This window comes from Callospermophilus lateralis, chromosome 17, assembly GCF_048772815.1.
Source record: "Callospermophilus lateralis isolate mCalLat2 chromosome 17, mCalLat2.hap1, whole genome shotgun sequence".
Taxonomy (NCBI): Eukaryota; Metazoa; Chordata; class Mammalia; order Rodentia; family Sciuridae; genus Callospermophilus; species Callospermophilus lateralis.
The window spans coordinates 34,678,985-34,695,443 of NC_135321.1; the positions used below are offsets into that span (position 1 = coordinate 34,678,985).

Sequence of the window (16,459 nt, forward strand, 5' to 3'; positions counted from 1 at the left end):
GGGAAAGTCTGCCAGTGATGGATTCTCCTAGTTTGTATCCATTTTAGAAACCCTTATGTTCCCTTTATTCTTTAAAGTATACTTTTGCTGGATACAGAACTTACGGTTGACAGTTGTTTCTGGCACTAATAAAATGCTGTGCCCTTCCTACTGGCTTCTGTGTGTGTAGATGAGCTCTCCCAGAAATCTGTGTTCCCCTATTGTCACATATTTCTTTCTAGCCTCCTTTAAAACTTCGTTTTGGCTCTTTAGTTTTCATAAGTTTATTATTTGTCTTGGTGTGGATGTCTTTGGACCAAATTCGGGTTGTCTCAGCTTCATAAACCTGGATGTTTATGCCTTTTGACAGACTTGGGACATTTTTGGACAGTATTTCTTCAAACATGTTTTCAGCCCTGTGCTCTTTCTCAGACTCCAGTGACAAGGATGTCAGACCTATTATTATTATTAGTTCCACTTGTCTCTGAGGAACTGTAGTGTCTATCCATTTTTTGCTATTTCTTCTGTTAAGATTGATTTCTACTGACCTTATTTTTGAGTTGACTATTTCCTTTGTTGTCTCTAATCTATTAATTAAATCCACCCCACTTAGTTATTTTGGTTACTAACCCTTTTAGTTCTGTAATTTACCCCTGGTTCTTTTTCATACATATTCTACTTCATTTTCTTTATGTACATCCCAAGTTATTGAAGATTTATTATGATGGCTGCTTCAACATTCTTGTCACATAATTCCAATGTGAAACTCATCTGTGTTGGCATCTGTTGGCTCTCTTTTTCAAGTTGTACTTGCTCTGGTTCTTGATAGGATGAATACTTTTCAATCATATCCTAGCAAATGTGTGTCATATTTGCATCCTATTGAATCTTCTCTTAGCAGGCAGTCACCCTTTCCTGGTATAGCATTCAGATCTTGGTGGGAATAGGTGTTTAGCTCCCTGGCGTGTGATGCTGTCATCACCCTGGCAAGGGTGCCGACTCACACTGTCTCAGCACAGATGAGTATGACAAAATTTCAGTTCCCCCCCACCTCCTTGGTCCCAGAGCCATCTTCCCAGGGAAAGCAGACCACTGATTTATATTGCATCATCGTCTCTAGGTAGAGGTGGAGGCTACGGTCCCTATCAGTCCTCTTTGACTCTGGGTTGGGGAGATCACTGCAGACTAGTGCTCCCTCCAAATGCAGTATTACCCGCTGTTTATGCCAGGTGAGCATGAAGGCTCAGCTCTCTGCTGGGCTCCACTGACATCAAGAACAAGGGGACCAGACGCCTCTTCATTCATTTACCCACTGATGACTTTGTGAGACTATTGTGCTCTAGGCACAGAGTGAGGACTTGAGGGCTCACAGTGAACCTGATAGACATCTCATCCTCACAAAGCTGACATTTAAGTGTAAACAACAGACAATTACACAAGTGATTTTTAACTAAGGGCAATGAATGCTATGCCAAAGCTTCTCATACTTGGGCCATACAGCAGAACGTGTGAAAGAAAAATAGCACCACCAGACTGGAATAAGATGAGTCTCTTTCAGGCTGACCACTCATTTTTCAATAATAGACACAATGATTAGAAATGATATTGGTAATAATTGCAATTACCTCTAAAGTTTATAATTTAACTGAGAACATTTTGAAAGCAAAAGCTACTATGACAGAACTGCCCTGACTCTGTGGCTATAGGTGCCTAGGAGCAGTGGGAGTTTTTAAAAACCCATAAGCTAGTGCAAATAAACATGATCAAAGCTCTTCACAGCACTGGAGAGAAATCACTGTGAAATCCTGATTCCTGAGTCTACACAACTTGGACACCATCCACTTCTAGTAGAAAGTCAATGGTTCTTCACTGGTAGCAGTCTCCATTTCTGGAAAGTTGTCCTTATTTGGTAAAAATACTGCACAACCTGATCCAAGAAAGTCCTGTTCCCCGTCTTATTTTTACTAATCCAACTTGTTGATGTTTTTTGGGCATGCTAAACCCAGATATGATGAATAATACTTAAAGCTACTCATAATACATAAAATATGATTTAAGGCCAAAGTGATCAAGAAGACTCACCATACACCCTGTGCTATGAGCTATGATCAAAATTTCAATGAACATCAATAGTACAAGTAGAATTTGTGATACTAACTACAATCTGACTTTGAAGGAAATTAAGTAAATATCAATTTGTGTAATGCTTTTTGGCACATACATCTTCAACTAAACACACAAGATTTTTGAGGGCAATTTCTAGGATATAAATTAATAAATTTTCTCAGTTTTTAGTTATAATATCATGATTAGAAAAAAAACCAAGTGGCACATCCTAACTGGAAAATATTTTAAAAGGAACTATTTTAGACTGTACTACTGATTGACAGGTATTTTAGAAGACTAATTTTATTCACTCATTCCTTTTTCTTTCATTCTTCTGTGCTTCAGAGCCAAATATATTTTCAGTCTGGGAACTAACAAGTACAAGCAGTAGCTGATTAGTCCCTGTACAGCTTTGGAACCTGAGGGTGTATCCCTTGTATGCAGCTTTACAGAGGGAAGCCTGTAAGATTAGGCTTCACTATTGAGTGGTTGGTGAGGAAGGCAGCACACCCTGACAGCACACACATCAGGAAATCAACCTGGTGCTGTCAGATGTCGTGAATGGTTACAACATCTATAACCTTCTGAAATGCCTTGTTAATTTCTATAAAATTAACAACATCTATAACCTTCTAGGGTATCTCCTTAATCTCAGGTGAGGTCCTTAGGGGCCAAATCTATAATCTAGCATTCCATTTGATCCTTAACTACAAAGTCCCCATACTCAGGTGAACTGAATTAATAAAAGGGGTAATACTTAAAAGTTCATAAAGAAATGCATGTTCATCTATGAAAAACAGGAGTCCTGAGTACAATGGAGAAAACTACCTAAATTTGGTATATTCCAGTTTAGCATATCAAATTGACCTCAATACACTGTGAACCACAAAGTTTCAGAAACACTCATTTAATAAATCTATTTCCTTCTCAAAGTCCAGGCTTCCCATACTTCACTTATTAAAAAACTTTTAAGGGAGTAGATAACAATATGACATGTCTCTAAACTGAAATCAGAACCCAAAAAAGGCACCCATACTATTGTCAACAACTAAGCAAATGGTGAAATGTGTTTCTCCTCCAAGGCTCATTCTTCAGGAAAAGCACTCATTGCCTGGACCCTTTTTGTTCCCTGTGGAAGTGAGAAATGCAACAGCAGGGCAGAGGATTTTGGGGAGAAGCATGCCGTTAGTGTGACCGTACTCCTCCTGTCCAGATGCTGGGTGATACAGCTCGGGGAGTGAGCTGTCCCAGCAGTTCACCTTGGAGGCCAGCCTATGGACAGGCTCTGTAGCAAACCAGGTCCTCTATCTTGGGTTCCCTGCAGAAAGGGGTTTCATTTACCAGTTGCCCTGTCCCTGGAGAGCTTGTCCTCTTTCTCTTCCCTTTCCAAGGTGCTGCTGGAGGACGAGATGCTGGAGGCGGAGCAGTTGTCCCTCTCGTTCACCTCCTCGTTCTGCCTCTCTTTTTCACTGAGGGAGGCTCGCTCTTCGGGCTCTTGCTCCAGGGCCCGCTCCCCTTCACTCTCCGCTTCCCCTTGGGAAGAGGCTATGTCCTGGCTGGCTTCATTGGCAACTTGCCTTGCCTCTGCCTCCAATTCAGGCTCAGGATCCCCAGCACTCACTGGTGAAGATAAGAGTGGAGAGTACATTGACAACAGGGATTTCTTGGCAGAGGGGAGGGTTACCTAAGATGGGAGAACGGATGTGAGGTCGATTCCTCTGTGCTGCTCTGTGATGAACACAAGTCTCAAGATGGCTCCCAAGATTCCTGTTCCCTGGTGATCCAGTCAGATACTAAGGGGTGAGAGGGTACCGCATGCAAGGATCGTGGATTGTGAGATAAAAGTCCCAAATCGATTGACTAAAATATGGAGATTAATTAGGCCCAAGTCCATCAGGTGTACCTTTTAAAATCGAGAGTTTTCCAATTAGCAACAGAAAAGAAAGCCAGAGAGGTGAAAAGCAGGAGGATCTTCCTTCACATACTGCTGGCTTTCAAGATGGAGGGCCATGTGACAGGAATGGAGGTGGCCTCTAGAAGCTGAGAATAAAAACAAGGAACAGGGACCCCAGTTCAACAAGTGCAAGGACCTGGGTGGGTTCTGCCTACCTCCTGAATGGGCCTGAAGGTGGACCCTTCCCAGTGCTTCCTAATCAGAGCCCAGCTGGCCACCAGCTTAATTTTCACCTCATGACAGGCTAGGCCAAGAATTCAGTTGAGCCAAGCTGGACTTCTGACCCAGTGGGAGACAATAATCGAATGCCGTTTTCCATCACTGTGTGCACAGTATTTTGCTACACAGCAATAGAAAACGCATGCTCTTTTAACTTCTTCTGGTGAAAAGTGACAAAACCCACAGGGAATCGATCTGACAAGCAGCAGCATCCTGATGTTTTCTGAAACACTGGCTAAACCACCGAGGCATATCACCCATTGCTTGGATGTTGTTTTGTTCATAATGTAAAGTTAGTCCACGATTTTGAAAAACATTTAAAAGAATCACTCATGGGCATTAAAGACTATTTGTAAACCCATCAAGACTGGTGATTGAATGCTCACACCAAGATGAAATGCTTACATTCTTGCTTGTGCACTAGGGAGCAGGGAAATGGCAGTCAGGCGTATGCATGTTTTTGCTGAGCAAAGCCATCAGCTATGAACTGTGAATGGGCAGCAAAATGACTGATAGTACAAAAATCTCTGAGCCAATTGCCATATGCACAACCCAGAGGAGGATGGGTCCTTCCTGAGGATAGGACCCTGGGACTAGGCAAGGCCACATTGCTGGAATCTTGGCAGCGCATCCAAGGGCAGTGCTCAGGTCCTAGGCACACACTACTAGACATGATAAAGAAATCCAGGCAGGATATGCAGATAGCGAGAACTTCATCTGCCTGGATCCCAGAGGAATAGGCAGATCAGGCAGCTCTCTATGGAGAAATTCTGCAGGCTCAAGTGACAACTGGTGATGGGGCATGCAGAGCATTCTCAGCCCTTCAGCCAGCCAGGCTCTGGCACTACCATGGGGAAGAAAAATCCAGACCTTATTGGGCAGGAGCACCCAGCTGCTCAGTAAGAACTCATTCTGCCAGGACTTACCTGGGACAGTACCCCTGACCTCTTCCTCTGAGAACAAGGCAGCTAAGTTGGGCATGGAAGGAAGCAGTATGAAATGCCAGTTGTCTGCTGTGTTCCTGGGTGATTTCCAAACACAGGGAAGCAAACCTCCTCCACGGGAATCTCCTCAATGCCCTTCAGGTAGGATATGGGGGTGGAGGAATGGGCCCTCCCCATCTGCCTGTTTGGGGTTTAATTATGCCTTGTGCATGTTCAGCTGAGGACTCCAGCCCAGCCCAGGAATCTGCTTCCCTCTAAGAGCCTGGTGGGAGGAAATGGGGGCAACAAAGGCCCTCTGCCACCTGGGGGCTGTCCCTAGAGGTAAGGTTTTAGGAATAGGTGGTGTTAGAACAGTTCCTAGACAAAATGCCCAGGCTGGCAGTACCAGGAAGAAGCCAAAGGGCTGAACACCGTGAGCCCGTGTGCTGGAGAATGGGCACATTGTACAGTTTTGCAAGAAGGGGACGACAGCATGGAAAAGAGTGAATATGACTTTCAGAAAAATCCCCTTTGGTGTGGAAAGACTTATGGTAATTTCTTTTTATTTGATAATATAGTATTTAGCCAAGAGATACAAAACCCTATTAGTTTTACAAGCATGGCAAAGGCAGAGCTTCAGCAACGGCAGCGTCATCATTTGGTTGACAGAAGAAAGCATGTGGGTTTGTGCACACTTAACTTCAGAATAGCCACATCAAAACAATAATGCACTTCCAGCAGCCTAGCATGTGGCATGCATTTGAGTTTTCAATGGCGAGCATCTGGGGAACACTGGTTGGGGGCCTCTTGGTGGCTCTGTCACCGGCAGGGACAACCAGGTCTACTCACCATCCCCAGGAGGTTGGGCAGGAGTAGAGAGGATCCATGATTGATGACTGTTTGACTTCAGCACACATAAACCCACCGTCTTATTCCACTTGACACACGAGACTTATGCAGCAATGTGGCCCCTGAATGGCTAGGGGCCGAATGGACTGGTGTGGTAATGGACATACAAGCAGCGGCAAAGCCACACCCTCATGGGAAGAAACAGACCCATTTCATTCCAAGCCTAACTGCATGGACTCAGACCTTCAAATCCGCGATTCCAATCACCCAAGTGACTTTTTTTTTTTTTTAATAACAAGGGAATTAATCATTTCTGAAGCTGCCTCTTGCCCAGAACACATGATTGTGTCCAAAAAGTCTGACTGCAAATCTGTGGCATGTGAGGCTGTCCTGATGATGAACAAATTAAATGATCACACACAAGTCAACTAAAATAAGCAAAGATTTAAGAGAAAAGATGATAATCAAGAGCAAACAGACAAGCCGTGCACCACAGTGGCACCCATGTCCTCAACCCCACACACCTCTGCCTTCAAAGAAGTTCACTATGTGGCTAGGGACACAGGAACCTATCTGCGGTGGTCACAGTGTGTACTAGATACAGTGACAAGGAGGCCTGGAGGGAGCAGCCAGGTTCTGTGCTATAGCCCTTTCCTAGCTGTTTTAAACACACACAGGTACAACAAGGGCAAAATGTCCCCAGGAGCCATTCTCATGTTGGAAGGTCCTCAGATGTTCGCAAAACCAGTACTGGCTCACAAATTTCTTGTCAGTTCTGGTCAATAGGAAGCACCAGGATGACCTCTAAGACCCTATGCCAGTTCCAGAATGTTCTTCCTCCTCTTTCCTATTCTTTCATCAAGACCTCAACACCCCCATTCACATATGTACAACCATTCCTTTTGAGTCACTGTCCCTAAGCCAGGCCTGCTGCTCCATGGGCAGATACAGAGAAAGTTGTCATCTACGAACAGAGTCCTCAGGAAGCAGGAGGAACTATGTAAATCTGTGGTCTATAGGGAACTAAGATTTTTCGAAGCACAGGGTTTACATTCCTAACTGCTACTAATCCCAATAGTTAGCGAGCCTTTCTCTGACCCAGCAATGGTGTTTGTGGAGACACACATTGATCCAGACAGACCCAGCTCTGTCAGCACAGAGATTGTAGAAGGACAGAGAGAAAAGATCCTGCCATGTACAGTGGCACATTGCCTGTAATCTCAGTGGCTTGGGAGGCTGAGGTAAAAGGATCTCAAGTTCAAAGCCAGCCTCAGCAACTTAGTGATACCCTATCTCGAAAAAGTAAAAGGGGGTAGGCATGTAGCTCAGTGGTTAAGCACCTCTGGGTTCAATCCCTAGTGTGTACGTATGTATACATACAGAGAGATCCTAAATGTCCTGCTTCCAATGAGCATGGGAAAATTCTAGCCTCTCAGCATCCATCAGACAATAAAAAACACTTATCAATGTTATATATGTTCTAAGATTAAAAGCATGGCTCCCTGAAAGTATGGTAAGGGTCTCTTGCAAGGTCTGGAGGGGAGCTGTATCTCTGTGCCAAAAGGACATTTAAGCAGAGTCTCCAAATATGAGAGGGAGTTAAAGGGGGAAAGCATTCTGGGCAGAGGGAAGAGCCACACGCAGCCCTGGAGCACACAGCATTCAGAGGAAGTAAAAGATGTCCTGTACGGCTGGAGCTCAGAGAGCAAGGGAAGGCAGACAGCAATTCGGGTTGGGACAATGGGCCTAAATGTGCCCGAGAAAAGAACCTAGGACTTTACCCTCAGGGCAGTGACAGCTGCTTCAGGTAGAGACAGGTCACATTTCATTTGTCTAGAGGCCTCCCAATCTATGCCTGTGTCTCGGGCATGCTTCCTACTGGGAATAGTTCAGGTGTTCCTATGAGCTATGGGGGAGCTCTGGTCAAGGCTGCACAAACAGTTGAGGGAGCACACCCTGTGGTGAAGAGCCCCAGGTGAGAAGCCAGCTCGAGAGAAGACAACAAAGGAGGACCCAGCACACTGCAGGTAAGGCAGGCACAGGTAAGGAACACTGGTTTATGAACTGGGGGAGGAGCTGTGTTGTGTTCACATTTGAGGGAAGCAGTGGGCTGGCCAGGGCTGCCGGTTTCCTCTGAGGAATGACTACAGGGCATTTCACCTGAACTGTCTGCTAAAGTCCCTGTGACCCCTCTAGTGGGGGAGGGCTCTGTCATGACCCCCAGAAAACTGAGGCTGAAAAGCAGAACAGAGCATCTTGCCAAGGGGGCTAGACAGAAGGGGCAGGGTGCTTCCTCCTTAGTAAGGACCCCATGCACTATCTTCGAGGCAGGCTCAGGAATGACTGTGATTAAGCAAATGCTTCAGGGAAAGAGTTGCCAGGGTTTCACACAGGGGTCCCTAACCTCAGATGGAAGGACACAGAGATCTGCCTGCATCTCTGGAGCTGTGCCAGGAAGGAGGACGGCAAGGAGGACTTGGGCTGGTGCCCAGGCAGCCCTTCTCCTGGCAGGGGGTGAGAGTTTGGAAGTGAAAGGAGGACATGGCAAGGATGGCCTGGCAACGTTCACAGAGCCCAAAACTGGGATCTGTCTCCCTGGACCGCAGCCTGAGAGCAGCCTGACGGAGCTCAGCATCGCCAGAATGCACTTAGCAAAGAGCAGAAGAATGCATTTGGCCAGAACTGCGCTGATCTGATTCAGAGGGCTTTAAACTAGATTTTAAGGTTGGGGTGAGAGGAATATGAGGAGGAGGGGAAAAAAAAAGCTAATTAAAAGAATATGGGAATGGATCATTTATAAGAAATATGAAGAAGAGGTTCACTGTGTCACAAAGGGATCTACAGAGAATTGCGCTGTCACCCTCCTGGGGGGGAAGGACCTAGAGTTAGCACAGTCACTGCAAGGAATTCTTCATCTCAGGAAATGGACATTACTGGAGTAAAAGTGGCTGGAGAGGATGGGATTCCACCGACACAAGAAGCCAGGGCAAGACAGAGCATCTTGGTGTTTTTCCCGGGGATAAAAAAAAAGCCTGCCCAGTAGGGTGGAGACTTGGGTGGTGCACCCTCATGCCGATCACAGAACTGGGGAGAAGTGACGAAGGACCTGAAGATGTCTCCTGGGGCAGACATTTGTTCCTACCTACCATCACTCTGGGTCACTTCAAATGCCCAACACTACCTCCTCATCTAGTTCCCAAACCTCATTGCAGGTCAGACCCTGGTTTTAAGTGAGGGAAACATCAAACATTAATATATATCAAGTGCCTTCTTCACTGGGGGACTCTGCTAGGAACCATACTACATCATCCTATTCAGTTCCCACTCTCACACCATGAAGTAAAAGTTAATGTCTTCTTGGGAGAAATGCAAAAGCACATTCAGAGAGATTAAGCAACTTGCCCAGGACCACACAGCTGGTTGGATACCCTCAGATTGCTCCCCCAGACTGCTCTCTGTCCTGCTCTGTGCCCTAGGAGCTCTCCTCTATGGGAACACTGCCTACTTTTGCTGCTTTCACTTTCAGACAGGTGACCCTTGGGAAGGATCAGCAAAAAAGTTGGAGCAAAGAGACTAGAGTCATAAATCCGGGGTCCCTTCACAGGGTTATAACAAGTGTGGCAGAGATTTTCAAACCATTAATTCCTCCCATGGTCTCTGTCCCCTCGCTATGACTTACAAAATCCCAGTCACGCACCAAATTCCTTCATATCTAAAGGTGGGAAAATGTTTCCAGCTGCTTTCTCTGGGTGCCTGGCCACCTTTTGACAGCCCCTTGACCTCCCAGAACCTCCGCCAGTTCTACATAGAATGCCTTCAGCCACCTCTGAGTATATGCCATCTGTTTTCAGCAGAGCCTCACTTACAAGCAGAGCCCATGATACACACCTAGGACTGGAACCCAGGTTGAAAAGCCCTATTTAAAAAAAAAAAAAAAAAAAAGTACAGTCGGCATGAACATTCCAACTCTGCTCTCATCAATGTCCCCAGCAGCTGAGTCCAGAGTATCCGTTTGGAATCTGTCATGCAACTTTTCTTTGAAAAGATGAATTGCTGGTTGAAAGAGCGAAACTTAATAAATCTTTGGGTGGCTTCAATCAGTTTCAGTCTGTGGTAGTGTCTAGATGACTCTGCCAGGACTTGGCTTTCTGGCAGGTCTTATGAAACCAAAGGCTGGGCCCGCCAGTTCTATAATAGTTGCCCAAACTATGTAGATTCCAGAGACCTCCCCGGTTCAGAGCTAATAGCTAACACCATCAACTTTAAACTCATGGTTTAATCATATAAATCTGAAAAAGGTCCCAAGAGAAAAAACTCACAACTTTGAAAATTCTTTAGACTTTCTTTGGTACGGGGCCAGATCTTGCTAAGATGTTCACTAAGACTCACATAAAGTGGGCTTTCTCAGGCTCAGTCCCATGGCACTTGGGACGAATAATTCCTTGTTGCGGGAATGATAGCATCCACCACCTATTTCTCTCCCTCTATTATGATGACCAAAGATGTCCTGGAGAGCAAAATCATCCTGAGAAATTCTACTCACAGGAATAGCTTTATTAGGATGCGTACTAAATTGGCTACTCAAACTTTATAAAAGAACCTTATGATCACCTGCAAAATACTGATTTAATGGTTCATTTGTTCTCAAAACTTAAGTCCAGCTTTTTTCTCAAATTTTTGAGCTAGACTATCTCAACAGGTTCACGTGTAAGCCAATTTTTAAGCTTCTTTTAAAGGTATTAGTTTATAGGTCCCATAGCCCCCTCCAATCAAAGTTTTCATTCAGCTTTAGTGGAACTCTAAGAAGATCTGTGTTTGCCCTCGCAGGCCATGTTACCCCAAGGTCAAATACTTAAATTGTAAAATCACATTTGATGCAGCACATAATTTATGTTGCAAGAGACACATGGCAATCAAGAATGGCTCCTGTCAAAAAAACGGATCTACATCCCTCATGTCATGTTACTCAGGGACTTGGACTTGAGTTGGATACTAGAAAGGATTACAAGGGCTATTTAACTTATAAATTCCATTACCCCCTCTTGCCCCTCAGATTATGTTTCTGATTGAATTCGCTTGGTCAAACATGTATATGATGTAATTCTAACATAGCTTCCCATATACAATAAAAAAGCAGCGGCCAGTTCCAGGTCCAATTATCATGCTCTTAATATACAGAGTGAATATTCTATTTCTCATTATGAATGGAAACTGAAAAAGAAGTTTAAGGATTATTGGATTATCTATTGCTACATATTTCATTATCTTGCAATCAAACCAAAATACCAACCCTAGGTCATGAAGACATCCTCTGAGCTTGTTTAGTTCTCTTAAGTCAGACTGACGGGTCTTATTTTGGTTCAAATGTATCAAACAGGATCCATTCCAGTCTTACCTTTGTTCTTGTATGCCCAGTAAGACTGGTAGAGCACTGGGTTAACCAGACACCCATTTTCTCATAAGGACAAAGAGGAGCCTGTCCTCAAGAATGAAAACACTGATTCCAAACTGGCAGTGCTTTCCAATATCCCTCTAATTCTCCTCAAGTCTCAGAAACATCAGTTCATTAAAAGGACACTCTAACATTAAAATGGACAGTGCTGAAATAAAAGCGCCTTGTAAATAAATGGTTAGAGCTTTTTGGGGGGTGGGGAGCCGGTACAAGGCATTGAACCTAGAGACACTCGGCCACTGAGCCACATCCCCAGCCCTATTTTGTATTTTATTTAGAGACAGGGTCTGAGTTGCTTAGGGCCTCACCATTGCTGAGGCTGGCTTTGAAATCAAGATCCTCCTGTCTCCACCCCCGAGCTTCTGGGATTACAGGCGTGTACTACCCACGCCTGCCTGAGCTTGAGTTTTTTGGTTAATTCAGTTATTCAAGCTTAACAGGATGTGGTTACTCTTAAATAGGTGCTCTGATGCACCTATTTAAGGCAAAATTCATTAATTCAAAAAATATTTGAGACCTATCATATGCCAGGCATGGGGCTAGATCACAAACTCAGAGAAAAATTTTCTCCAGAGTATTTTCTAGCTAAACTTCCCTATTAAATCACAGTGAAGAGATATTATAAGGTTCAAACTAATAGCTTAATAGCTCTTCCTGCTGGGGGTGTGTGTGTGTGTGTGTGTGTGTGTGTGTGTATTGGAAATTGAACCCAGAGCCCTGCTCATGGTAGGTAAGTGCTGTGTCACTGAGCTACATCCCAAGCCCCTGCCTGTAGACCATGACCAAGCAGAACAGCCAGCCTGAGATAGGGGCATGGCTACAAATCACTTCTGAATTCTCATTCAAAAAAGCCCTTCCTGACCAACTGATATGGCTTTCCTCTTAACAGCCCAGTGTATCTGCACTTAATTCACAAAGAAAAGGAGATGTGGAATTGAAATAAAATTCACTTTAAAATAAGGGAAGCAACGGACTAGCTGCTTATGTCCCCCTGCATCCCCCCTTAATTACGTTGTTGATATTCTCCCAAGGTAGTAGTATCAGAAAGCAGGGCCTTTAGGTTATTGGGGCAGAGCCAATGTGAAAAAGGCGAGTACCTTTACTAAAGAGACAGAGACCTCAGACAGCGTCCATCATGGTAGAACACGGTGAGAAGGCACCATTTATAGACCAGAAAGAGGGCCCTTATATTAGGCACTACAAATGATATTGCCTTGGTCTTGGATTTCCCAGCCTCAAGAACTGAGAAATACTGTTTATAAGTCACACAGTTTGTACTATTTTGTTATAGTAGCTGAATGAATTTGGGGAACACTTTAATTTTTATTGTTAATATTCATTATAAAGAATGCTAGGTTTCATTGTGGCTTTTCTGCACATACATAATACCATAATTTGAACAATTTCACTTCCCAATGCCTTTCCGCCTTCTTTTCCTCCTTCTAATTTCATAGTCTTTCCCCTCCCCCATAGGTTCTCACATGAGAGAAAACCTAATACTTTTCCGAGTCCGACTTATTTCACTCAAAATTATGGTGTCCAGCTCCATCCATTTACCTGCAAATGACAGTTTCATACTTCTTTATGCTGAATAAAACTATATACATTTTCTTTATCCATTCACCTGTTGACACCTAGACTGATTCTATGACTTGAGTATTGTGAATTTTGTTGCAATAAGCATGGGTATGCATGTATCTCTAATATATACGAACACTTCAGTTCTTTTGGGTAAATCCCAAGGAGTGGTATAGCTGGGTCATACATATTCTATTTTTATCTTTAAGGAACCTCTGTACTGATTTCCATAGTGACCATACTGATTTATATTCATAAGACAGCATTTTAAAAGACAACTATTTAACTATCAGAATTTTAAGAATCATCAGAATTTTCTCCCATATTATTTTTTCAGATATAAATGGCCCAGGTATATGATGTCAGATCTTTCTGAAAGTTCCCTCTCAATTAGGCCAACATTATATATTCTGCCCTCATAATATAGACTATACAGTCAAATCTATGTCCTCTATCCATGGCCCACGTAATAAATTTCTTTCTGGGTAAAAGGTACACAACCGTCTTGGCAGATGGAAGTGTCTACTTCTCCCTGTTCATTCGCCAACTCATAACGCATTTACTGAATGCCTCTTCTGATTCTAGCCCAGGAGGTGGCAGACATAAGTGCAGGTGTGCGCCCTCTCCTGAAAAGCATGCAGATAAGTGGGAGCCCACTTATCACACAGTGAGAGAAGCCCTGTATCCCAAATGAGTGCAAGATAAAAGGGAAACACAAGAGGAATCAAAGGAGGCTTTTGAGAAGAGAGAAATGCTTCAACTAGATGAGTAAGGATCTAATGGGCACCAAGGGAGCAGACTCTGCTCAGATGCACACCTAAGAGAACATGGCTCTTTTCAGGTACTAATAGTAGTTTGTTGTACTGATAAAAGGTGGTAGGGACTGACAAAAAACAAACAAAAAAACCCCCAAAGGGTAATTAAACACCATGTAAGATATGAACTCACATTGTAGACTATGGAGAACCACCAGAGAATGTTAGAATCTAAAAATAGATGTGGTTTGGGGGAGGGGGGGTCTGGATTACTGCAAGAACCTGGAAGCAGTGATAACTATTAGAAGCAATTGATATGGTTCATATGGGTGATAGTTAAGGTCATGTCCATCAGTGATGGGAAGGAGGGAAGAGGGCCGATTTGAGAGAAAGCAGAACACGTTGTGATTGACCCGACCTGGGGTGAGCATTGAAGGAGAGGCCAAAAATTATCTATAATCTTCCAGCTTAAATGACTGGTCCAACAGAGATGGACTTTTCCAGTTGAGAACTAGAAGGTATAAGCTGGTTTGAGAACAGGCAGCAGTTTATGCATGAAGATGGGAAACCCATCTGAATGTTCCTCAGACTGGCAGCTGGCAAGCCTGAGGTATCTGAGGGGCCTTTAGATGGAGAGATCCGAAAAGGTGAAACACACTCCCCTAAGCCCAAGAAGGGCAATACCGAGAAAGAGACATTGGCAGGTTTCAGCATCTAAAAAGCAGCTAAAAATCACAATCGGGAAAGTGAGGGCGTGGTGAGAGGGTGTGGATGAAACTAGAAAGCTAGAGAGAAAGTCAGAAAAACCGACCAACCACTTCAGGGGTGGGCAGAAAAGGAGTAGTAAGATTACAACAAAACAATGGGAAACATTAAGAGAAAGCAACGGGAAATGTAGATGATACGAAAGTCAAATAACACATTCATTCTGGAGATTGTCTAGAGGTTGCAGAAGGATCTAGAAAGATTGGATCCAAAAAGTCAACAAAAAGCTACTGGAACTTCCCAAAGCATCTGCCAGAGGCAGCTTTCTCAGAAATTCCATCTTCAAAAGACTAAAAAGGCATGCCACATTCAGAGGTAGATAAAATGTACTGCAGGGTCTCTGAACCCAGGGGTTTTCTTGAAAAAGCATAATTTTAGGGGCTGGGAAAAAAAAAAAAAATCAATGTGCACCTATCTGGCTACACTGAAGGTACTGTGTCATTTTGAACAAGTGCTTTACCGGGTTGATAGGGGAGGGGCAAGGGGGTACTGGAGGGAGAGGAGGAATGGCAGAGATGACAAAATGATGATTAAGTGAGGCTGGGGTTATGGCTCAGCAGTAGAGCACTTGCCTCGCATGTGCAAGGCCCTGGGTTCGTTATTGTGTACAAATACAAAAAAAATATTTTAAAAACGATTAAGTTCCTGAGCTCAGATAAGGATGCTAGAAGGAGCCTGAGAGTTGTTACTCTTTGCTACTTCTTAGGTTTCAGTTATTGACTGGAAACCCAAAGTCCCAAACACTGAAGAATTCTCATTGCATCATATTTGGTACCTCCTGAGGGTACCTGGAAGCACTGACCCAAGGCTCAGACCTTGACTGAAAGGCACTGATGCCTCACCCAGTCAATAAGCCAGGTTCTTTGTGAACACTTCCAGATGTAGGTGACAGCCCCTGACACTCCTTTTGTTAAATGAGGACAAATAAGTTAATTGCTGTTCAAAAATTGTTTATGTTAAACAGACTTAAGACAAACTTAATAGTAAACTTTATTTAAAAATTATCATAATTTAGGGGTGGAAACAATTGTCTACGGATCTCCCATATTTCTGTAGTCTTGCAAACAAAGGCATCAATAACTTTTTTTTTTTTGATCTGGAATATCTTTCTCAAGAAGAGAGGACTGTTGTTCCCTTCCTGAACAAAGCACTATTTCCTTTATTACCCACTATAATTGCCTACCCAGGAATGAAGGGGAGACATGCTTATTGCCCATTATAAATGATCTGAGGCTGGGGTTGTGGCTCAGTGATGGAGAGCCTGCCTAGCATGTGTGAGACACTGGGTTTGATCTTCAGTATCTTATTTAAAAAAATAATAAAGGTATTATGTTCATCTACAACTTAAAAAAAGTGATCAGAGTTTCTCTCTCCTTAGGTTCTTCACACTGTATAGACTGGTATCATTGGACTTCACTATGGAAAATGAAGCTAGGAAAAATGACTGGTTACACAAGTAACCAAGTCCTTTGTCTATGACCTTGGTATCTTGTGTCTTCTGCCATTTTCCATGAGACTGTGGCAGGCCTACTTAATACCTTATAAGTAGGTATAAGTTTCATGTAAGTTATAAGTAGATTAAGTCTCAGAACGTTCATAATTCTTGACACCCAATGATGCCTATGAAATTACCATGTTTAACAGTTAATGTCCTTTACCAAGTTTTCCAATGCCATCCTGTGCTGTCTTAAGGTTTATACTTTGTCTACTTCAAAAATACGAAAAACTATGTAATGTGTCAAAATACCATGCAAGAAAACACTTCAGGAAACTGTCAATCTCCATAGTGGAAAAAAAAATGGAAAATTTGTTGTCTTTTTACATTTTTAGAGACTGAGAAATAGCAAGAGAAAAAAAAATCCAATGTCTGGCAAAGCCG

General features: G+C 43.4%; 1 protein-coding gene across 9 annotated transcripts in view; it reads right to left on the reverse strand.

Moving 5' to 3' along the window:
* The window catches only part of Fhod3 (formin homology 2 domain containing 3), a 425,688-nt gene that overhangs the window by 57,283 nt on the left and 351,946 nt on the right, over positions 1–16,459 (reverse strand). For all 9 annotated transcript variants that reach the window (XM_076837398.2, XM_076837397.2, XM_076837399.2 and 6 more), the window contains one exon: positions 3,427–3,705. In XM_076837398.2, the coding sequence (XP_076693513.1) occupies positions 3,427–3,705 (279 nt within the window). The remainder of the gene's footprint in view (positions 1–3,426; positions 3,706–16,459) is intronic.